At 37.2% G+C, this 26591-nt stretch overlaps 1 protein-coding gene across 1 annotated transcript in view; it reads right to left on the reverse strand.

The window, feature by feature from the left end:
- Positions 1 to 26591, reverse strand: part of LOC128558903 (focadhesin-like) — a 322592-nt gene that overhangs the window by 14941 nt on the left and 281060 nt on the right. Inside the window, exon 8 of the mRNA XM_053549183.1 lies at positions 4864 to 5073. Coding sequence (XP_053405158.1) covers positions 4864 to 5073 — 210 coding nt within the window. The remainder of the gene's footprint in view (positions 1 to 4863; positions 5074 to 26591) is intronic.

Genomic DNA, 26591 nt, shown 5'->3' on the forward strand with positions numbered 1-26591 from the left:
GGATATTTATCTCCTCCACGAATGGTACTGAACAGCATGCCAAAAGCGGGTTGACTCTTTACGAGGATTTTTCAAATACGAATGCATCTAAGCACAAAAAAATGTATCCTTGATAGATTTCAATGAAAATTTTATTTGGTCCCCTCGAAGTATTCACCTCCAACAGACTTGCAAAGTTTCAGTCTTCTAATCCAATCCTTGAAGGCATTTTCATAGTCTTTTCTAGGTATACTATGACGACACTGGAATATTGCAGAACCGAGGTGTTTGCGCTGCACAAAGTTTCGACCAGAAAGGTATTTTTGAGCCTTTGGAACAAAAAGAAGTCACACGGGGCAAGGTCAGGCGAATAAGGAGGGTGATGGAGGGAGCACAACAACCTTTTCCTGCTTCAGAAAGTCTTGTACAATAGACGCCTTGTGCGATGACGCATTTTCATGTAGCAATCTGACATTGGCCAAACCAGTTGCGGGTCTTTGAGTTTTGAAATATTTCTTTAGTTTTCGAAGAACTTCAGTCTTGTTAAACTCCGCATTTACGGCTTTACCTTTAGGTACAGCAACCTGAATGGCAGGACCCTGAGTTGTGAAAAATATGGCATACATTACCTTCTAGACACTCATGGTCCGCTTTGCAATGCATGGTCTTTTGCCAGACTTTGTTGCCCATATTTTGTTCTGAATCTTTCGTTTGGGCTCAAAAAAGTGAACCCATGTCTCGTCACCAGTGATGACATTTGCGAAAGACCGTGCATTGTAATTTGGAAACTGTTTAAGCAACAAGTTTGCGCATTGCACGCGTGCCTTTTTCTGCTCATCTGTCAACAGATGGGGAATCCATCTAGCACAGATCTTTCTCATTTTCAAATTACTTTTTAGAATTATATGAGCTGCTCCTAATGAGATGCCAACCATGCTAGCTATTTGCCTAGCGGTGTATCTTACATCAGTAGCAACTATTTCTTTCACTCTAGCAACCATCTTGGCAGACGTTGCTGTTTTCGGCTGACGGCCATGTGGTGCATCTTCTGTTGAAACTAACCCACATTAAATATTTTGAATTTCTTAAACCAACGAATAACTGTCGAAAAAGATATTTCATTATGCCCATAAACAGAACATATTTCATCAAAAAACCCTATGCCAAGAATACAACGATTCTTAATATAGGACCGTATTTCAACGGCGTACGCTGACCTTCTTCCAACCATTTTTGTATTAGTATACACAAGTAGGCAATGTTTAGCGAGCAATAGACACAGCTAAAGTGAATGGATTTTAATGGGTGTGGTATCAATGTAAAGCTAACATATTTATCTACCCAATAATCTTAATTTCCTCGTGATTTTCGCATTATTGAGCGAGATAACATTCTACATGCATTCATATTTGAACAATCCTCGTAAATCAGTATAGTTACAGTTGGTTACTTTTTAGTCCCTTAAAACCAATACATGGCGATTTCATTACTGATTTGTTGTGCATTTAAGCTGTTCATACAAAATAATTAAAGTTTGGTCCATGATAAAAGTATTGATCAGTTGTTTGTACATATTTTCATTCATATTCCTGGTGTAGCGTTCATTTATTTTCAGAGAGATAAATCACAGAGAACGTTAAAATTGGCCAGGGAAAAGACAAGATTTTATTTGTCCTCTTTGAATAAACGGCACAAATCTCAGCTAAATAGACACATGTGCTAAAACATAGACACATTTGCGCTTCAGGTGCACCCATCGTTTTCATTTGATTCGTTATTTAACGGGTAGAAATTCCTTTCAATCATACTTACAATACCGGAAATTTGTAGCATCGGCCATATTTCTCCATCTGATCAGCGTAAAATTCACCGCTCAAACAACGTTGGAACCACTTGATCTGATAAAGCTATGGCCAGTGTGCAGATTTATAGTTTAGAAATAGGGGAAAACTGGACATTTCCTTTATGTATAGACAGGTCCTCCATGTTTTTCAGATGGTGATAGTTTTACCAGAACAAAGTCTCTCACTGATATTTTACTATATCCTGTTGAATCTACTGGCATCTACTCACAACTTTTATAATCTTGGAATTGCCAGTGGTATATTTTCAACCTCTTGGATGTCTGACAGAATAATAACTGGGATTATGGCATTTCTCATCACACAAACATTTTACCTCTGGATAGTCAAAGTTTTTAAAACCGCCCACAAGTCTGATAAACTATGAATGAAATAGGGATTGCCTTACATATCTCCGCCCCATTGGATAGGCAACAAACTGTGAGTGATTCTGAACTTTGAAACAGTTTAACATTTTGGATGCAATTTACAGGATAAGCAACTCTGTGTCAGAAGTGGAGGAAAGCACAATACAGAAATGTTTTGAAAATTCCGACTTTGAAAAGGTCAGTGATGCTGAAAAATTCTGTGACAAAGAAATCAGTGAACAGTCTGTGAAAAGTGATATTGTAAACTGATGATGATGATGACGATGATGATATACCTCTAGCTGCAATGAAAAATGTCTTATGAACTGTTAGGGTTGTTAATTAAAAAATTTAATAGATATTGAAGCATCTTTAAAAAAACATTTTAAACAGGTTCATTTGACTTGGATACCAGTATGTTTTTAATATTTCATAACTTTTACTCTATTTTATGTACTTTTAGAAATCTTTAGCAATCGGACTGAAACTTGTAGGGCCTTATTTCGTTATAGCAGTTAACATTTCTTCCACGATTTATTAAAATCGTATACACCATTTCCAAGAAAAAACAAAAAATCGAATAGAACACTATATATATATTTGCAAAGGGCCATAAATCTTCTCTTCCTCAACCAATCTGAATGAAACATGAAGGGCCACATTGACGTAGGTACTATTTCATGTTTTGAACAAGATTGGTAGAGGACCACTACACAATGCTACATGCCGATTATCTAAGCTCTAGGTCTTGCAGCTTCAGGCAAGCAGTTTCTCTTATATAAACAAGTAACTGTTGGGTGGGGTCAATTTTGACCGCCAGAGGCATGATTTGAAAGCACTTGGTACAAGAACACTTTACAATAGTTAATTTATTACTGCATGCCAAATATCAAAGCTCTACTCTTACGGTTTTATACATGAAGACTTTTAAAATTTTTTCCTATATATGTATTATAAAACAAGCGAATCAAAAGATATAAGACAGAAGTTTCTTTCAACTGATGAACCCAAGGACATGTTATCAAATCAATAAACTGTTTGGTAGAAACATGATAATTATTAAAACGAAAACAGATTATACAACACTCTTATCTAACACCGGTGAAACACATCTAGTATCATATTTAGCACCTTTCCTCACCTCCCTAGCACCCTACCTCACCTCTCTAGCACCTTTCCTTACCTCCCCAGAACCCTACCTCACCCCTCTAACACCCTACCTCACCTCTCTAGCACCTTTCCTTACCTCCCTAGCACCCCACCTCACCTCTCTAGCACCTTTCCTTACCTCCCTAGCACCCTACCTCAAGTCTCTAGCACCTTTCCTCACCTCCCTAGCACCCTACCTCACCTCTCTAGCACCCCACCTCACCTCTCTAGCACCTTTCTTTACCTCCTTAGCACCCTACCTCACCTCCCTAGCACCCCACCTCACCTCTCTAGCACCTTTCCTTACCTCCCTAGCACCCTACCTCATCTCCCTAGCACCCTACCTCACCTCTCTAGCACCTTTCCTCCCTTAAAAAATTAACAAAGCCCACACAATGCTTTTTTTTTAGTTTTCAGGAGATAATTTATTCTAGATAAAAGTCACTGCCTGCTTACTCATTCTGGCTCACAAATATCTTTCATAAGTATTCTGATCAAAACAACAAAATAACTTTGAAATTCCTTAACTAAATGTCCAGCACTAACAATAACACCTAAATGGTCCTAAGTTACTCGCCTGAGGAGGACCTTGACATTTTGACCTAGACTCTGACCAAGTTTGCTAACATCCATTGGCTGTTCACTAACATTTCAACTGTTTTTGCTGTTCTGTCCCCAAAATGCTTAAATTGTCTGAACAATCTAGTTTGATTAATGAATCTTTTTTCTATCTTTAGCTATGATGGCCACTACCTGTAGTCAAACAGAAATATTTGAATGAAACTGAAAAAGGTTAAAGGTGGTTGATCAGATTTTTGTCAACAAATGGATTAGTTCAAAAGTTACTAAACTGATCATGTACACTTATTTGTGGTCACAAGGTTCTTATTACATATCAGATTTTCACTCGAAGTATTCTTAAAATTTGGTTTTCCTATCCTGGTTGCCCAACCAAGATGGTGTTATTTTAGCATAAGTATGAACTGAATAAACATGTTTAAGGAATAGTATAAATATAAGCACTACTGTATTACAGTTTTCAAAGATTTAATTTGACAAGTACACATTTTGCCAAAATTAATTAGAAAGGTGAACCCATTATCATATAGGACCCATTACAAAGAGAACCCATTTTCATATTGGACCCATTACAAGGTGAAAACATCATAAAGTAGGACAAATGGTAAGGTGAACCCACTAACATGTAGGACCCACCATATGATGAACCCATTATCAACATGTAGGCCCCATTATTAGGAGAACCCAATATTAACCTTTAGCATGCTAAATAAATTGTCGTCTGCTGGAAATGTCGTCTGCTAAAATTGTAAAGTTCATTCAGTTTGCTCCAAAATTGGAAGAAATATTGTCAGAGTAGCAAACAGCTTGGAACCTGATCAGACGCCGATTTAATCGGCGTCTGATCTGGTTCCAAGCTGTTTGCAAAGGCTGTTAAATTCGCCTGCAGCAGGCTAAGGGTTAAGACAGCCTGGGAAGCAGATATCCCTGTACAACATTAAACTTACATTGGGCATGTGTCTACAGACATGCAGGACAGCTGAGATGACAGAGTAGCTGTCCAGATTCTTCTCCTGGTATATCTGGCATAGTTCTAGTGCATATGCACCTATCCTGTTACCATTACAAAAGTCAAGGTCATTTGTGTGGTTTCCATAGAGATAAAGAAGTTGTACACAAAACTCTGCTGTCTCTACAGTGTCTTCTGCTGAATCAACCTGCAAAAGTAACAATAAGATTACTATAAATAAAAAATTTATTGCTCCTGAAGCATTAACATTTATATAGAATGGAATATGACAAGTTGCAGTAAACCTTGGAAGTCAGAAACTTCTTTCAATACACATTTTGCAAAAGTTACATAATATCATTGTGAAGTATTGTCAAACACTGGTTGTAAAAAATGACTATAAGCAAATTATTTCTTATTATATGAGCCCCACCATGAGAAAACCAACATAGTGCGTTTGCTACCAGCATGGATTCAGACCAGCCTGCGCATCCTCGCAGTCTGGTCAGGATCCATGCTGTTCGCTTTCAAAGCCTATTGCAATTAGAGAAACCGTTAGCAAACAGCATGGATCCTGACCAGACTGCACGGATGATGTTCACAAGCTTTTCCTTTGATTTGACCTGGTGGCCTAGTTTTTGACCCCACATGACCCAGTTTGCTGCAATTCTGACCTTCAGTTTCTAGACTCTTGACATTCTTGAAAATCGAGACAGATTCCTAAGAATGGCCACTTCACAAACTTCTTCATTCTCAGGTATGTTTCACTGTCTAGACTGACAGAGACATTACTTGTTTCACTGGCAGTACATGCATTTTCCCCCAAAGGACATAACATGCGGTTGTGCTTCCCTGGCATGAAATTTTTGTAATAAGCCTTCAATATTTCAAATTGTTTTACAAGTTGTTATGTTGTAATGATTAACTCCCCTTTAAAGAGTACTGACGTTCCGAATGAGTTAGCATGCTAAAATCTGGCTACTTTAATTGATACCGAAGGCTAGTTTATTCGTGACACAGCTCTGGGGTTTTTTTTTTTGGAATTGGGAAAAATGTCCATATTTTGCATTTGAAAAGGTACAATAGTGGGACCCGTGAGATAGGCAGAAAAAGGCCTGAGTGAGTGGTCACATAGCACTTTGTGCTCAGGTGAGCTAAAAAGAGAGTCATGACAATCCTAGATCATGCGTCTGAATTTCACTGAAATGTTTGAATTTTTCTAAAATAGTGATAGCCTTTTGAGTCCAGAATATTTTTATTTCTGTCTTGCTTACATCAAGATAATTTCATCAGAAAATGATGTAAATAAGTTTTCTGATCCTGTGATGACTGAAATTCTTTATTAAGTGGAAAAAAGGAGATAACTTGAGTTATGCTTATTGTGCTCTGCACTTCTTTCACTGAAAATATAACAATAGTAAATGCTAATAACCTACTAACTGGCACTTTTAAGTTAACCTGCTCCACACTATGTGGACACATTCTTTCTCACAGTGTGAACACACCCTTCCTCACATTGTGTGGATACATCCTTCTTCACTGTGTGGACACATTCTTTTTCACACTGTGTGGACATATTCTTCTTCACACTGTGGACACACTCTCCTTCACACTGTGTGGACACATTCTCCTTCACACTGTTTGGACACATTTTTCTTCATTCTGTGTGGACATATTCTTCTTAAATTTGTCTTATTACTTTGGTAAAATAGTGCCCACATTATGCAGAAAACGCTTGTGGTAAGGTGACAGTACTAGATGTGTGTCCATAAGACACTAGTGCCCCCCACTTCCTGTCACTGTACATTCATATGTTACTTGTTGACAATGCAAGATGGAAGTATACCTTTATAATTGTAACTATGTGTTGAGGATGTGAGTCCATGGTTCCTTTTTGGGCCGTAGCTCTGGTATTGTGGAGTGAAATCCCAAACAAAGTCCCAGGCACACAGATTCACATGATGAATAATACTAGGTCAAATACTTTTGTATATCTTTTACAAAAAACTCAAGGGCCATTACTGTGATATGACTGAATAAAATCTCAAATAGAACACTAGGTGCACAACGTCATAACCTCTAATATTTCATGTCTCTAAATCTAGCGTGGTGAATAATATTCTTACAAGGTTCAATGACTCGATGTCAAATAACTTTTGTGATAGGTGCAATACAAACTTTCAGGCCCTTTAAAGCATATTCTAACTAAGTCAAGGGCCACAACTATTGACTTGCTGAGTGAAATATCAAACAAAACCCAAGGTGCACTTAACATGCTGAATTCTACTATCTGTCTAACTCGTGACACTGGAGCCCCTACCTCCTGTCTAACTCGTGACACTCTGCTCACAAATCTGTTACCAAGGCTCATCCGCATTTATTTGTGTGAAAAACAATGCACGTCATCGCCCATTTTAAAACATGATGCCATTTTTGCAAAAGAATAAAACAAGCATATAAGAATGTGAAATATGACATGTCATTCAGTCCATATGCATTACACAATTCCTGATAAATCTCTTTGTCACCTACGTCAAGCAGACAACAGGTATAATCCCCGACTTCATTTGCTTTCACAGTTTTTAGTCCCCTACTGATTGAAAACCAGTTTTGGGGACTATAGGAATGCGCTTTTTCGTCATTCCGTCCATCCGCAATTGCGTGTCCGGTCCACAACTCAGTCATCCATCTAGGGATTTTAATATTACTTGGCATAAATGTTCCCCATGATGAGACGACGTGTCATGCGCAAAACCCGGACCCCTAGCTCAAAGGTCAAGGTCACAATTGGAGGTCAAAGGTCAACAGGGCTTTTTTCCTGTCCGGTCCATAACTCTCCCATCTTTGAGGGGATTTTAGTATTACTTGGCACAAATGTTCCCCATAATGAGACGACGTGTCATGCGCAAAACCCGGACCCCTAGCTCAAAGGTCAAGGTCACAATTGGAGGTCTAAGGTCAACAGGGCTTTTTTCCTGTCAGGTCCATAACTCTCCCATCCATGAAGGGATTTTAATATTACTTGGCACAAATTTGTTTTTGTTTTGGGTTTAACGCTGTTTTTCAACAGTATTTCAGTCATGTAACGGCGGGCAGTTAACCTAACCAGTGCTCCTGGATTCTGTACCAGTAAAAACCTGTTCTCCGCAAGTAACTGCCAACTTCCCTACATGAATCAGAGGTGGAGGACTAATGATTTCAGACACAATGTCGTTTATCAAATAGTCACTGAGAACATACGCCCAGCCCGAGGATCGAACTGACGACCTCGCGATCCGTAGACCAACGCTCTTACCTACTGAGTAAGCAGGCGGGCTTACTTGGCACAAATGTTCCCTATGATGAGACGACGTGTCATGCGCAAAACCTGGACCCCTAGCTTAAAGGTCAAGGTCACAATTGGAGGTCAAAGGTCAACAGGGCTTTTTTCCTGTCAGGTCCATAACTCTCCAATCCATGAAGGGATTTTAATATTACTTGGCACAAATGTACCTCATAATAAGACGATGTGTCATGTACAACTTTCAGACCCCTAGCTCAAAGGTCAAGGTCACACTTAGCAGTCAAATGTTAACATAGCATAAACAGGGTCTGTTTCGTGTCCGGTCCATAACTCTGACATTCATTAAGGGATTTAATATCACTTGGCACAAGTGTTCCCTATGATGTAACGACGTGTCATGCCCAAATCTCAGACCCCTAGCTCAAAGGTCAAGGTCACAATTGGGGGTCAAAGGTCAACAGTTTTTTTTCCTGTCCTGTCCATAATATTGCCATCCATGAAGAGATTTTAATATTACTTGGCACAAATGTTCCCCATGATGAGACAACATGTCATGCGAAAAACCCGGACCCTTAGCTCAAAGGTCAAGGTCACAATTGGAGGTCAAAGGTCAATAAGGTTCTTTTCCTGTCCGATCCAGAACTCTGTCATCCATCAAGGGATTACAATATTACTTGGCATAAATGTTCCCCATGATGAGACGACTTGTCATGTGCAACACCCAGTACCCTAGCTTAAAGGTCAAAGTCACACTTTGAGATCAGAGGTCAATAGGATTTTTTTCCTGTCCGGTCTATAACTTTGTCATGCAAAACAGGATTCAGATATCAGTTGGTCCAAATATTCCCCTGGATGAGACAACATGTCACGCGCAAAACCAAGGCCAAAGGTCTAATGTCAAGGTCACACTTCCAGACCAAAGGTCAGACACAAGAATGACTTTGTCTGGAGCATTTCTTCTTCATGCATTGAGGGATTTTGATGTAACTTGGCACAAATGTTCACCAACATAAGACGGATTGTCATGCGCAAGAATCAGGTCCCTAGGTGCAAGGTCAAGGTCATATTTAGAGCTCAAAGGTCAAATTCAAGAATGACTTCGTACGGAGCATTTCTTCTTCATGCATGGAGGGATTTTGATGTAACTTTGACCAAATGTTCACCACCATGAGGCACCCTTGTTTTTAGAATTACGTCCCCCTTTTTTTTTTTACTATAAATAGATTTTATTGTAACTTTTTTATTACTGGTGGAAGAGAAAAATTGAGACCACTTTTCTGTGGTACAACATGCATGTTACATCCAATTTTTAGGTGTATTTTGACCTATCTCTACCTGGTAAAGAGTTTCTTGTGGACTTATATTATATAGATTTTTTTTTTTTTTTAGGATTAATTTCCCTTTGTTGTTACTATAAATAACTTAGATGATAACTTTTTTTATAATCGGCCAAAACAATTCAATATGAAAACAACTGTGGGTTTTTATATATGCACATTTTAATCCAAGTGTGTTGTTATAACATATTATATATATAGTACAATATTGTTTATACATCATTGAGACAGATATCAATTCATTATGTTTTACTGCAGTAGAGAAAATTAAGTGCCTTCCAGTAGGGGACTTTGTATTGCATGGTAATACTTCATTCACTTGTTTCTTCTACCATTTTTTACACAGTATCGATTACTAAATACATAGTAACACTTGGTAAGAATTGTTTGTTTGATATAGCTGCCATTTTATCACTTTTCTCTATCAAAAGTCATTGATCTTAATCATTGGACAGACAACCTCCCCACCTTAGAATCAAGCTTATGACTTTTGATGAAATCTCTTATCAAATTCAATGCAACATTTTTGCAGAGAGTTGGCTCAATTTAAGGTTGATTTATATTTCCTTGTGGGTCCTAAAACAGAATTATACTTAAAAGCAATAACCTTGCATTTAACATAACAGTTTTAAAATATTTCTAAATGGTTTGCACTCATTACCATGTAATTAAAGTAAACGGTCTCCTTTGTTGTAGAATCTGCACTAAAGGTACTGAATAAATTCTGCACAACTGCACCAAAATATTGTTATGATCATGCACTAAGTGTAGTTTTAAAGTAAGTACATTGTAGCTGGAACAAATTACCACTTTGTACCAGTCGGATGCTTATAATTATATTTATACTGATATGTTATGTTTTTAATTATGTTTTACTTTGTTAAACACATTTAATCTATATTCTGCAATATTAATAACAATAAACTACCAGGTGTAAATTAACAGCACACTACAAAGGAGCATTGGGAAACCTACAGAATTAGTGTTGGTTGAAACACTATTAATTTCTTATTTGCAAATACATAATTACATTACATGTTATTTTAAACGAAGGAGGAGAAAGCTTTGATCTTGTTTTATATTATGCTGCTGAATCATTGAAAATTACAACTCCACACAAACTTCCAACAAGAGGGTCATGATGACCCTATATCACTCACCTGTTAAACTTAACAGGTGACCAAGTTTGAAGACAGGGTCATAAATGTGGCCTCTACAGTGTTAACAAGCTGTTCCTTTGATTTGAGTGATGACCTAGTTTTTGACCCCACATGACCAAGTTTCCAAGTTGGCCTAGAAATCATCAAGATGAATGTTCTGGCCAAGTTCCATGAAGATAGGGACATAAATGTGGCCTCAAGAATGTTAACAAGCTTTTCCTTTCACTTGACTGGGTGACCTAGTTTTTGACCCCATATGACCCAGTTTGGAACTTGGCATAGGAACCATCAATATAAACACTCTGACCAAGTTTCACAAAGATAGGGTCATAAATATGGCCAGGGCTCCAGAAATTTTGAGAACTCAATGGGTCCGAAACGAAAATCCTGACATCGGCGCTACCCCACCCACTGCATTACCAATATACCATATTTGTAAAACGTGATAATAAGCATGTCATGCATTAAAACTAGGTTACTGGTCAACGCGAGTTACTATACAATGAAGACAGTTATTCAGTGTTATGTGTGATCGTTACTTTGTTTAAATTTCGATGTTTTTCCAAGAAAATACTTGCAAGGACACAATTACCAAGGCATACACCGTGTATCTAACTAGTCTAAAATCCAACGCACGTGACTTCGGTACCGTGTACACGGCAGATAATTTGTGATGTTTCCTCATTCTTTGACAGAATTTTATAAAATACAATGCCTTTTGAAATAAACCATCCGTCGGATTCTAAATAAAAGAAGTGGATCCAGTCAGAAACATTTGGAAACCAGTCAAAAATGTTTAATTCATTGCAGTCGGCTGTCTGCAAACATTAAAGGATGTGCCGCGCGAGCACTGATTGCGTCACGTGCTAATTACGGACCGATTATCAAGGTGACAATCAGACCGTTTGAGACGTTTATTGATTATCTGTGGGTGCAACCAACAATTTCCTGCTTGGCAGGTAATCGTGTAATGAGATTTCAGACCGAAATTTATACTTTTCTCCATTTTTACGGGACCGATTTTTTTCGTTTTTTCACTTTACGAATCGGTCTGAAAAGTCAAAAATCGGTCCAAAACCGACAACCTGGCAAATTTCCGAAGCCCTGAATATGGCCTCTAGAGTGTTTACAAGCACTTCCTTTGATTTGAGAGGGTGACCTAGTTTTTGACCCCATATGACCCAGTTTGAACTTGGCCTAGGAATCATCAAGATAAACATTCTAAGTTCCATGAAAATAGGGTCAAAGATGTGGCCTCTAGGATGTTCACAAGCTTTTCCTTTGATTTGACCTGGTGGCCTAGTTTTTGACCCCACATGACCCAGTTTCGAACTTGGCCAAGAGATCATCAAGATAAACAATCTGTGCAAGTATGTATCAAATCAAAGCATAAATGAAACCTCTATATGGCTGAAAGGGCCAATACAGAAAATTTTGCCTCTATCAGGGGCAGTTACTCTAGAACCCATGATGGAATTTGGCTGGTTTTCAAAAAGAACCGAGATAACATTTTGACTTAAGCTGTGTGTAAGTCTGGTTAAAATCAAATGTAAAATGTCACTTTATCGTGTTCACAAGGAAAATTTATAAAATGACATTTTACATTCGATTTTAACCAGACTTACACACAACTAAATTAAGTCAAAATGCTATCTCTGTTCCTTTTGAAAACCGGCTTTATCGTGTTCATAAGGTAAAAAAAAAAAAAAATGGTAAAATTAAGCCCGCCCACTTAGCTCAGTAGGGAGAGCATTGGTCGCCGGGTTGCGAGTTCTTCAATCCCTGGGTGTGGCGTATGTTCTCCTTGACGATTTGATAAAAGACATTGTGTCTGAAATTATACGTCCTCCACCTCTGATAATTCGTGTAGGGCAGTTGGCAGTTACTTGTGGAGAACAGGTTTGTGCTGGTACAGAATCCAGCAACACTGGTTAGGTTAACTGCCCGCCGTTACAGGACTGAAGTACTGTTGAAAAACGGCGTTAAACCCAAAACAAACAAAACAAGGTAAAATTAACAAATTTTTGCTCTTTCAGGGGTTAATCAGGGGCCGTAACTCCAGAACCTATGACTGGATCTGTCAGATTCATCATGGAATCCAAGATCTATCGTTGTTAAAGATATTTTGCTGACATTTACATTCAGCAGCCTTTGACATTATCGTTCAGCAGCCTTTGACATTATCCTTCAGCAGCCTTTAACATTAACCTTCAGCAGCCTTTGACATTTACATTCAGCAGCCTTTGACATTATCCTTCAGCAGCCTTTAACATTTACCTTCAGCAGCCTTTGACATTAACTTTCAGCAACTTTTGACATTTATATTCAGCAGCCTTTGGCACTTTCAGCAGCCTTTGACTTTTACATTCAGCAGCCTTTAAATTTACATTCAGCAGCCTATGACATTTACTTTCAGCAGCCTTTGACATTTACATTCAGCAGCCTTTGACATTATCCTTCAGCAGCCTTTGACATTAACCTTCAGCAGCCTTTGACATTTACATTCAGCAACCTTTATCATTAAATGTCAGCAATTTTTGACATTAACTGACAGCAGTGTTGACATTTATAGTAGTATGTAGCCTTTGACACTAACATTCAACAGGTTGACATATACAGTTAGCAGCCTTTTTACATTAATTTTACAGTTAACAGTTTGTACTTTATGTTGTGCCAACAGTATTTGATTGTCTTAGAAACCATGACTTACTGTCCTAAAACAGTTTAAAGTCTTCAATTTTTTAACTTATAATGCACAATACAACAGAACCTTCAGAACCACTTCGAACAAACAGGAACTTGTCCATTTTCACCAACAGACATGCATAAATCTTTTATACTTTTCCACAGAGAATTTACATTTTCCCAAATACGCATGATTTATTACTTCTTTTTTATACATAAATCAAGTTTATTGCAGTCTAAGAAAAATGGTCTTATTCAATGCCTTTGAGGCCATTGTAGACCGATATTATTTCTCCTTATTCATGCCTAGTAAAACCTCAAAAAATTATCAACAATGAGCTTATAGGATATAGCAATCACAAATTGACAGAAATTTTGGAAATAAATCATGGAAGGCTTTGTTCATATGACACCGATTAAAGGATGTATGCATAATATGGCTGACAAATGTTGTAATTCCAATATACTATGTAAATTCAGGTTATAAAGTTCTTAATGCCACTGAATCTAAGTTTAAAAATTACAGCAATAAAATAAGGGAACATGTTATTTGGGTCATTTTTTCATTATACTATACCAAACAAGAGAGCCGTTGTGGTCCTAAGCTATCATCTGACCTCGATTATTTGACCTTCAATACATGTATGATGAATCATGAACGGTAACAACAGTCTATAGTATCAAATACATAACAAGAGGGCCATGATGGCCCTGTATCGCTCACCTGAGTACCACTGCTCAAAATGATATGATCAAGTTTTGCCATAGAGCACATAGGCATACACATTAAATATCATCAGGATAAATATTTTCTTGTAACAGTCCCTTTTGACCTAGTCAGGGCCAATTTCCATGCCAAGTTTGAGGGTCCTAGGCTCAAATGCTGCATTTTTGTACTAACATGACTATTCCTTACCCTGGAAACCTTAAATAACATTTAAAACCAATCTCATTAGATGCTGCTGATATATATTCGTTTACATAAAATAAAGGGAGGTAATTTGTCATAAATTCAGTCAAAAGTTATCTACCCTGATTGTCTGAGTTCATCTGATGGCACAGATGACATTTCAAATCAGTATCTTCATTAGTTACTGAGATACACCCATTTTAATTTGAAACAAAGGGAGGTAATTTGACATAAAATCAGTCCATAGCTATCTACACTGATTGCCTCAGTCCAACTAAAGACAATAATGAAATTTCAAATGAGTTCTATAAATATTTACTGATATAAAACCATTTTTATTAAAATCAGGGGAGGTAATCATGCATTGGTATATGCATGTAGAAGATACAGAGTACAAGCCTATACAACAATATATTAGTAAAGTCTTCATACTGATAAATGTTCAATCAAGATTTATCTAATATGATACCATGGAAGACATAAATAACGTTTCAAACCAATCTCATTAGAAGCTGCTAAGGTGTATTCATTTAGATAACAAGAGGGCCATAATGGCCCTATATCGCTCACCTGTTATTATTGCACTTAAGGACAAGAAGCTATTTATACTAACATAAAAGGGAAGTAATTAAAAAAAAAAAAATTATTGTAAGTGACCAAAAGAAGGATCTGCCAAATAAAAACAAGAGCACTGCAATGCAACACAAATACAGAGCAATATACACACAAAACAAAATCATAAGACATTGACCCCTAAGTGTGACCTTGACCATGAAGAAAGCCATCTGAAACATGCGCTCTGCATGTCGTTTCGATGAGGTGAACATTTGTGTCAGGTTTCTTTGAAATCCTCAAGGGGTTCAAGAGTTACAGAGCAGAAGGGAAATTGCTAACCAACAGACAGACAGACAGACAGACAGATGGACACCAAGGTGATAACATAATACATCCCTTTGGGCCTATAAAAAGGAATCAAGATCTGATGGTGATACAATTTGTGTGCAAGTTTGGTTAAAATCAAATCATAAATGAAGCTGCTATTGTGCAGAAAAGGTCAAAATATAATTTTGGCCCTTTCAGAGGCCATAACTCTGGAACCCATTATGGGATCTGGCTGATTCAAGAAAGGAACCGAGATCTTATGGTGACACAAGTTTTGTGCAAGTTTGATTAAATTCAAATCATAAATGAAGCTGCTATTGTGCAGACAAGGTCAAAATAGCAAATAGCTAATTCTGGCCCTAACAGGGGCAATAACTCTGGAACCTATAATGGAATCTTGCCTGATCAAGAAAGGAACCAAGATCTTATGGTGATACAAGTTATGTGCAAATTTGGTTAAATAAAATCATAAATGAAGCTGCTATTGTGCAGACAAGGTCAAAATAGCTAATTTTGGCCCTTTCAGGGGCCGTAACTCTGGAACCCATTATGGAATCTGGCCAGTTCAACAAAGAAACCAAGATCTTATGGTGATACAAGTTGTGTGCAAGTTTGGTTAAAATAAAATCATAAATGAAGCTGCTATTGTGCAGACAAAGTCAAAACAGCTAATTCTGGGCCTTTCAGGGGCCATAACTCTGGAACCCATAATGGAATCTGGCCAGTTCAAGGAAGGAACCAAGATCTTGTGGTGATACAAGTTGTGCACAAGTTTGGTAAAAATCAAATTATAAATAAAGCTGCTATTGTGCAGACAAGGTCAAAATAGCTAATTTTGGCCCTTTCAGGAGCCATAATTCTGGAACCCATAATGGGATCTGGCCAATTCAAGAAAGGAACCAAGATCTTATGGTGATACAAGTTATGTGCAAGTTTGGTTAAAATAAAATTATAAATGAAACTCTATCATGCAGACAAGAAATTGTTGACGCACGGACTAATGACGGACGATGTATGCACAAAAGCTCACCTTGTCACTATGTGACAGGTAAAAAAGGTCAAGTGCCCCATTTGAAAGAATGGATAGAGGTCCATACAAGGATGTTTAATAATCAACAATGTTTAACGAAGATCCACGAAGCAGTTCAAGGGCTTTGGCTATTTCTATTTTTAGCTCTAGTGTCTCTTAAAAGGGGCCAAGTGCCCCCATTTCAAAATAATCGGGAGATGACCCTGCACTGTTGCAACAGACCAAGTTTAATGAAGATCTGCCAAGCAGTTCATGAGAAAAAGTTGCTGAAAGGTTTTTCTACTTTTTGCTCCAGCAGCCCGTTGCCATTTGAATTAACTTGGCAGAGGACCTTACAATTAGAGGTGCGCGGTATTACCGGTATACCGGGAACCGTGGTACCATCTTCCCGTGGTACGATACCGTGGTACCATCAGGGAATACCGGTATTTTATCAACATTATCCCTACTTCTGTATATTTTTAATTTACATTGTCTATGTAGCCTTCCGTAACAGCAATTGACACCATGCATGATTTTCCGATTTATATCTCTGGAATTCCCATGCTACTATTATTAGTTTTCAAAAATAACCACCCAATGGTGCAATTGAACATGTATGATCGACCGCGTGATCCCCAATCAAAACCTTCGAAAACCTCCAAATTATTCCGTATAGATGGATGACGTCATGGTCGCACTTGTTTTTACTTTGAGTCTGGTAAATTCGGCGAGTCCCGACTTCTTGTTTAAATGATGATAGTTTAAAATATCCAAGTATGTATTTGCACGTATTAAAAAAGGAATAAATAGTATGGAAAACGTAGAGTTGAAATTTATTATTTTTTGTTTGAAAACAATATGACGAAGCCTTCATAAACCTTACTGGTTTATCAAACGGGTGCACGAATTGAACTTCAAACAAGCGCGACCTATATACATGTGACCCAGTGCTTCCCCAGAGACAATATGGCGTCTTCCGACGAATACACGCTGGTAAAAAATACTAAGGGTCATTAATCTAACTAGTCATTAGTCAAGTTAATAATCTTTTTCTTTAATTCTAGTCAAGTAACTAGTCTTCGTTGTTGCTCATAATAAATTAAGTATTTCTGAGAGTTTTTCAATATTTTTATGACCACTACCATAGCTGTAAGTCTTACGATAAATATGGTGGTATACCGTGGTATATACCGCGGTAATTAGGAAAAAACCGTGGTATACCACGGTATTTTTTTCAAGGCGGTACCCAGCCTTACTTACAATGATGTTGCAGACAATGCTAGATGAAGATCCATCAAGCAGCTCATGAGGTCATTTAAAGGTAACTAGAGATGCTTTTGAGAAAAGCGCATGTCTCCCACAACTGCCCCTTAGATGATGAAAAATGTTAGTTTCTCTAGATGTTTTAGACGAGTGGATCCAATTAGATGGTCTGGATGAGTGGATCCAATCTGTAATTCAAGGGCCATAAATGGAAAGTGCCTGGGCGGATTTGGCTAGTTATCGAACTTGGGTAAGGTCTTATGGCCAAACACATTTTGTTCAAGTTTGGTGAAGATCAGATGAGAAATGTTCGACTTAGAGAGCGGACAAGAGTAAACAGACGGATTTTTTCGGTAATTCAAGGGCCGTAACTCTAAAATGCCTGGACCGAATTGGATAGTTATCAAACTTGGCCAAGGTCTCATGGTCAAACACATTTTGTTCAAGTTTGGTGAAGACTGGATGAGAAATGTTCGACATAGAGTGCGGACAAGAGTAAAAAGGCTGATTTTTTGATAATTCAAGGGCCGTAACGCCAAAATGCCTGGACCGATTTGGCTAGTTATCAAACTTGGCCGAGGTCTCATGGTCAAACACATTTTGTTCAAGTTTGGTGAAGATCGGATGAGAAATGTTCGATTAAGAGTGCGGACATGAGTAAAAAGGCCAATTTTTCGGTAATTCAAGGGCCGTAACGCCAAAATGCCTGGACTGATTTGGCTAGTTATCGAACTTGGCCAAGGTCTCATGGTCAAACATGTTTTGTTTAAGTTTGGTGAAGATCGGATGAGAAATATTCAAATTAGAGTGCGGACAAGAGTAAAAAGACCGATTTTTGGTAATTCAAGGGCCATAACTCCAAGACGCCTGGACCGATTTGGCTAGTTATCGAACTTGGCCGAGGTCTTATGGTCAAACACATTTTGTTCAAGTTTGGTGAAAATCGGATGAGAAATGTTCGACTTAAGAGTGCGGACAAGCTTTGTGACAGACACACACACAGACAGACAGACTGGAGTAAATCAATATGTCTCCCACACCACTGTGTGGTGGGAGACATAATAATAGTAGTCCAACTTGTGATGTAATTATCACTTTCATTTCATTTCAGTCTGATATTATGTCCAACTCAACCACATCTGAAAACAGGCGTAACTGTTAATGATTCACATTCTAACACAAATTTTAACCTTTAGAGGAGAAGAAATTAAATAAATATCTTAATTTGCTGCAGGTCATATATTTATCTCACGAACAATATTGTTGTTTAGCATGTTCTGCGTAAAACATGTACATAAAAACAGCTATTAAATATATGCATGAACATATATATAAATTACTATCACATTTAGCACTGGGTAAAGTCGTGCTCAATTTGTGTCTACTGAAATTTATCACGAGCGTTTATGAAAGAACAAGCACCTGAAAATAAATATCTGTAGATCTCTCCCCAACAAATTGCACTGATACACTTAGAACTAGCCTTAGACGTTGTGTTTCCAATTTACTGCTATCTGGTACACCTGAACATGATGCTGAAAGAAATGCACCAACAGTGACATAATAAAGCTGTGATGTCACTAATGGCAAAAACAGATTGTTAATACGTACAGGTCAGTGGGTTACTCTCATCAAGTACTGTGAAGTGATCATGACACGGCATATTGTGTTTTACACAAAGCCAAGCACAAAAACAAGTTTGCTATTCAGAAATATTTTCGCTATGAAATGACCATTGTGTTCGCAATCAATTGTCTCAAAGACTGAAGTACCTCGATTATGCCGATTGTTAAAAGTCCTTGCTTGTGACTCTGTGGACAAACCGTCTGGGGAGGTAACTAGAGCCACGGATTGGGACTAAGATAATACATGCAACAATGATGCTCACGAACAATATCACAACCCACAAAAAGTAACAATAAACTAGAGCTGTCACAGGAGTGACCAATAATACCCCCACAATAGGCCTTGTCACAGAAGTAAGCCAATGTCAAACAAAAAAATCATTAGGGGTCATCTGCTGGACATGATCAACCTTCCTATTAAGTTTGTGATCCTAGGCCCAAGCGTTCTCCAGAAACGGTTTAACTGTTCCGGGTCACTGTGACCACTGACCTACTGACCTCAAAATCAATAGGGGTCATCTGCTGGTCATGATCAACTTCCCTATTAAGTTTCATAATCCTAGGCCCAAGCGTTCTAAAGTAATAGTACGGAAACGGTTTAACTGTTCCCGGTCACTGTGACCATGACCATTGACCTACTGACCTCAAAATCAATAGGGGTCATCTGCTGGTCATGATCAACTTCCCTATTAAGTTTCATAATCCTACGCCCAAGCGTTCTAACGAAATAGTACGGAAATGGTTTAACTGTTCCCGGTCACTGTGACCTTGACCTTTGACCTACTGCCCTCAAAATCGGGTCATCTGATGGTCATGACCAACCTCCCGATCAACTTTTATGAGCCCAGGCCCAAGCCTGCTTGAGTTATCATACGGAAACTGTTTAACTGTTCTGGGTCACTGTGACCTTGAACTTTGACATACTCACCTCAAAATCAATAGGGGTTATCTGCTGGTCATGACCAAACTCCCTATCAACTTTCATGATCCTAGGCCCAAGCATTCTTGAGTTATCATCCGGAAACTGTTTAACTGTTCAACCTCAAAATCAATAGGGGTCATCTGCTGGTCATGACCAACCTCCCTATCAACTATCCGGAAACTGATTGGTCTATGAACAGACAGACGGATCGACCGACCGACATTTGCAAAACAATATACCCCCTCCTTCTTCGAAGCGGGGCATAATAACACAAGCAAGAGCTACCAACAGTCCCCTGACTTCAATAACACATGCTAGGGCTACCAACAATCTCCTGACTTCAACAGCACATGCAAGAACTACCAACAATCTCCTGTCTTCAATAACACATGCAAGAACTACCAACAGTCTCCTGACTTCAATAACACATGCAAGAGCTACCAACAGTCTCCTGACTTCAATAACACATGCCAGAGGTACCAACAGTCTCCTGACTTCAATAACACATGCAAGAGCTACCAACAGTCTCCTGACTTCAATAACACATGCAAGAGCTACCAACAGTCTCCTGACTTCAATAACACATGCCAGAGCTACCAACAGTTTCCTGACTTCAATAACAAATGCCAGAGCTACCAACAGTTTCCTGACTTCAATAACAAATGCCAGAGCTACCAACAGTCTCCTGACTTCAATAACAAATGCTAGAGCTACCAACAGTCCCTGACTTAAATAACACATGTCACCGCTACAAACAGTCTCTTGATTTAAGCAATTGATTCCTAAAAGTCTTACTATTGTTTTTATAAATCTGTTTTTCATTCAATATTTACTGGAGAATACAAACACTTCATCAAAGTATCAACTAAATGTGACAAACCATTACAGAGTAATGGCACCAAAAATCATTACAAAGTCTGTCAACAAATGCATAAACCTGGGAAGTCATTAGATGCATTTGAGAAAGTATGACATATCTTATTGTGATCCATAACAGACAATTGGTCTCGGTTGCATGACAGAGTTGATAGTTGTCAATACCAATTGTTGTCAGAATGTCTCACCAGCCTTACACTCCCACTGAAATACTTGCGAAATATTGCATCCTATTTAACAGCTCTTTTGTTCATAAATGCCAATCAATTTCAATTTCTTCTGGTTACGGAAATATGTTACTACATTTGAATTGACAAAAAAAACACCAAAGATATACAAGTATTAAATTTGACAAAAATCAATCATTCAGCCCCTGTAACTATTCAACAGAACAGAAAAAATAAGAATTTTGGCAGAGACAAGATGATTTTAACAGTTTCTTTTTGTTTCCATCTGTGTGGTTCCAGAACTTAGTACTTGTGTATGAAAAGAATTGGAAACACTGTCTTAACGTTGTATGATAAAAAGAGGTGACTAGGATCTGAACATTTGGTTTTGCTGCATCTCTGTAATTCAAGCAGGTATAAAAGTTTTGATTCCACACCTAATATTTCTTTTATATGTAAATGAGATGTGAAACCAAAATTTATAGTCCTTCTTGGTTCCATATCTATGCAGGCTGATCATGGTCTGCACTGTTTGCTATTCATTCAGTAAATTTTCATTGAACACCCCTTTGAAAAATAAAAGCTTAATTGTCCAAACTGAATTTTATAAATTTAGCAGGCTAAAGGTTACATGTACTTCTTCAGTCCATCACCACATTATAACATTCACCTTTGCATGGATTCAAACTGTGCTCCATTGGCTGGGAACCAGTAGCCTGACAAATTTTCATATTTTTCCTCACTTATTTTCTCAAATAATATATGGTATCAATGAAACCTTTGACTCCTACTACATCAGAAAAATGTATTCAGCATCACTCTGACAATGATTTGCTGTCATTCTGATAATGAAATAAGTTTATTAAATATTTCTACAGATCCCTTTATTGTTATTTTTTCCAAGAATGTACAATAAAGATAACATGAAAACAAGAGACACTAACTCTCAATAACTTGAATGTTGTCTTAAATGAATTCTTGACAATACAAACAGATATTGAATAAAATTAGCACAAAAACAGACAGCCCCACATTTGATCTGATTAATACTGTGAAATTAAAAGTAACCTGTATCATCAGCACCAATGGAATATGCAGTTTAGCTATCTCTCCCCTACTTGATACTTCATCAAGCTAAAACTATTGCACAGGTGCAATGCTATCTCCATGCCTTATTGAGGCTGAAAGTTGTTTTGTTAACATAGAATCTGATAAGGTATCATAAAACTTAATGTAAAAACAGTCTTGTGAAACACTGTTTTTGGTTGACATAAATAAAGGTTGAAATAATCCTGATGGAATGATTGCCTGAATAACACTTGAATAAAGACATTATTACATGTGTCTGGAAGCTGGTTCTGTTCGGATACTGGTTGAAACAATCTGGTTATATATAATCCAGTCATTAAAACGCAACCCAAACATTATTTTACAATTAAGATTTTACAATTTCGCATTTCATTAGGACTGTTAAATATAACTAACATAAGATCAATGATAAATGATAAAATGAACATGTCAAAACACAGAGTCTCTGAGCATACAGAGAACTCAACATTATATTTCTCCATCTAAAGTGGAGATAAATGGTTTGGACAGGGAAATCTAATTTCAAAAGCATCATAAAATATTACCCTGACAAAATAATCTCTTCAGAAATTTCTGTTGGGTGTTGACATGAACAAATTTCAAATATTGCTGTAATTTCCAAGATAATTTCATTTTAAATTGTCCATGTAAACTGAAATTTTATGTTCAATACTAGCTTGTTACTTCATCAACATTATAGGACTGGCTAATAGCTTTTATCACAGCTAATCATTAATTATATTCTGCTTATGTACTCTCTGGTGCCGGCGCCGGCTTCGTACTCTCAACCCAGTAGGGATCAATATTTCCGGATAGAATGGGAATACTCAGCCATTTCATTTATCTTGCTATACACCAAGTTTTATGACAATATGTCAATCTGAACAAATCATGCACTTTTATAGTTCATTTAATTTCTATGTGGAGTAATAAAACTAGTGCTATCACAGTATGTGATTTCCTATTATAATAAGTTTAAATAAATTTTTTCAACCTTTTATGTTCAATCTAGGAGGTAATCTCAAATTTATTCAAGAAAGTATACTTGTCAGTTCCGCTTAAGCTGGTGCTAGCGGGTGTGAGAGGTGTTGCACATTTTATTACCTCTCATGAACAGACTCAATGAAACTGATTCTGCTATTATTCTTTTTTTGGTTGCATTCTATGTTTCCAAGGAATCTTTTTACAGATTTTATTAACTATCACAACAGCAATCTTTAAGTGCCATGTGGCAGCTGTAAAAAGTCTCCCCGTACTTTCAGTGTTGTTATATTTTCTGGTCCTTTTGGATCATGGAGTCCATTCAATAGAATCTGATGTGTAACAGAGTTAACTGCTTAAGCTAGGAGGTGTGAGAGGTAATGCACATTTTATTACCTTTCATGAACAGACTCAATCAAACCCAGTCTGCTATTATTCTTTTTTTTTTGGTTGCATTCTACGCTTCAAAGGGATCTTTTTTACAAATTTTATTATTTATTTTTATCAAGTTTATGGAATTCCTTCATTGGTGTTATTGGCTTAAAATTAAGTACAAAGGTAAGTACAAATTATTTTTTATTAAACACCAATGACATAATACAGTCCATTTGCGGATCATTCAAACACCACTACCATACTCGTGTACAATGCCCCGTTTTTTGACACCAACCCTGAATTGTGGGTGCGTATTGAATTGTGGGTGCGTATATTATACACTCGGTTGTAATGAGAAAATATACATGAACTAATCTTTTACGCATCCAAAGCAAGAATGATTCTCTAGACGGCGGTTGGTTTAATCGAATCATGTGACTAGGTATCTCGATTCTCACTGGCTCTAATTAATTATCTTATTTTTGACTACATTGCTACACTAGCTACTGTCTGAGTCCTAAACTTAATGACAAATAAAACATATAAAACTTTGATAGAAATACAAACGGTAAACAAATACATAAATCCTTTTATATACATAAATAAAATTTATAGAAGCAATATGGAACTTTAAATAATCTGATGGTAACCATTACACAGAAGTTACAGCAGTATATGTGAATGTCATTAATGGATGATACTGTCACCAAATGACATGACTTGTATGAAATGAGATTTCTCAGTGAAAATGCTTATCTCAAAAACAGCTGGAGAACATCAGATGAATTCCTAAAATCACCAAAGATCTGTTTTATTCATGTTAATTACATCATTTAGAATGATGGAAAGATTTAAGTCAGTTCGGATTACAAGGAAAATGTAAAATAATAATTGTAAAAACATGTTCATTTTTTTTAAAACACAGAACAATGATAAAATCAGCAATAATTGTTACAAGCGTGAAATACTAACTAGTTTCCATGGTGACCTAATCATGAATTTTGTGGTTGCATCAGTCCATAAAAATACAGTCCAAATGCACAAATACATTAATCTTTTCTCTTATAATCTTTAAAAAAATCTATGACATTAACCTAATTAAATATTTTGGAATTTACATTAACATAATCATTATTTTACTACCAATACCATATTTGGTAACTGACACAAAAGGAAAGAAAAATGATGTTCAAGTGACCAAAATCACCACCTAGTTATCAAACTTGTAATATTCTAAAGCTGTATGACTTTTGTTTGATCAGATTTCATGTTTTATTCAAAATTATTGTATATTCAAGACATCTGTGAGGGGCCTCTGTTGTCGTAGATTAAGATTAGGTAAAGAATACGGCCTCTTGAATGTAAACATAGTTATTCTAGGATTTCATCAAGTGACATAGTCTCTGCATGACCCTAAAGCCCTCTACAGACGGTAGGTTTTTGTTGTACAACACTAATTATCTCAAAGATGTACAATTTTGAAATTGTACATTTTTCACATACAGACAGTATTCCATTCCCATATAAATCACAGATATTTACCTAGTAAACATAGTGCATCAGGTACTGAAAAGAATGTAACTATTAATACTAAAAATAATGTCCCATGAATTTTATTACGCATGACACAAATGAGCCGTGCCATGAGAAAACCAACATTGTGGCTTTGCGACCAGCATGGATGCAGACCAGCCTGTGCATCCGCGCAGTCTGGTCAGGATCAATGATGTTTGCTTTCAAAGTCTAATGTAATTAGAGAAACCGTTATAGCGAACTGCATGGACAAGACTGCGTGGATGCTGGTCGGAAACGCACTACGTTGGATTTCTCATGGCGCGGCTCAAATCATTTAACTTTTCAGTGTCATCCTTTTTCCATTATGCATTAGAAGCCATTTTATTGTATCCAGATTTGTGTTAATTTTTTGGGCAGTTTTTTCTGGAATTTCATTCACTTGCCTCTTATCAACTAATCATTTACCAATTTGTTGCTTGTCAACGTGGGTGGTACGTAAGGCAAAACTTACGAAATAGAACATGTCCTAATCTGTAAGTCAAGACTTAAGATTTACGAAATCAAGGAATAGCATCATACACACGATAATATTTGGCTGTACATCTTGAATTTAATTGGTGTTGTACAACAAAAACCTACCGTCTGTAGAGGGCTTAAAGGATACAGCTTCAAGCAATACAGATTTGATAGAACATGTGACCCAGTGTGATATTTACTAAATTAGCTAGTTTTATTAACCAAGATTACTCACTTTCCAGCTTGAAAGAAAATATTCTGACAAGGTTTCACCACTGTCAGGAGGAATATGATGGCTACATAGTTTTATTTATGTTTTCCCAATTTTTTACCTAGTGAACTAGCATTGGATCCCACAACACCCAGTATGAAACCCGTCCAAGATTTTATTGAGACAAATATTATGACCTAGTATTATTAAGATTATAATTATAGTCTAAAACAGTACAACTGCTGACAGGGCAAGATCACAATGTTCCTCTTTCAGGTGAGCTTAAAAGCAAAATAACTACTGAGACTTGTCAGCTTGCAATATATATCCAAATCAGGTTATGGTATCACTGTAAATCAAATCTGCAAGAAGATTCTTTGAAAGCATTGAATTCACCAACTTTATAACAGTAGACTTGCTTTGAGCAGGTCTGTTTATCAGGGGTAACTATAAGACCTTAGACTAACAGAATTTGCTTGATTGAGGGTGACCATTAAAATTGGTATGCAGATATTCATGTCATAATTGACAGTGACATCTACCTACTCTATCATGCTATAGAGACCATTTGTCTACTATAGATGACAGTAAAACATTTCATGGTTTCTTTCATGCATCTAAAGACATCCCATATTTATTGACAGACTTTTGTAATGTTCTCAAGGGAGGAAAAGCATTTGGACATGGTCTAAAGAAGCACAAAAAAAATATTTCTGTTTGTCTTTTGTAAAGTGGAAAATTACAGGTCACACAACACGACATAAACATTTTCATTTTTGTCGTGTTGAGCGAACTGTGGAGTTTCCACTTTTCTATATTAGAACTGAAGCTAGCTATTTCATCTTTGACCTCCAAGTGTGACCTTGACCTTTCAAGCTATTGGTCTGGGTTGCTGCTCCGCTCATAACCTGGATGAA

Source organism: Mercenaria mercenaria, chromosome 8 (genome assembly GCF_021730395.1).
Source record: "Mercenaria mercenaria strain notata chromosome 8, MADL_Memer_1, whole genome shotgun sequence".
Taxonomy (NCBI): domain Eukaryota; kingdom Metazoa; phylum Mollusca; class Bivalvia; order Venerida; family Veneridae; genus Mercenaria; species Mercenaria mercenaria.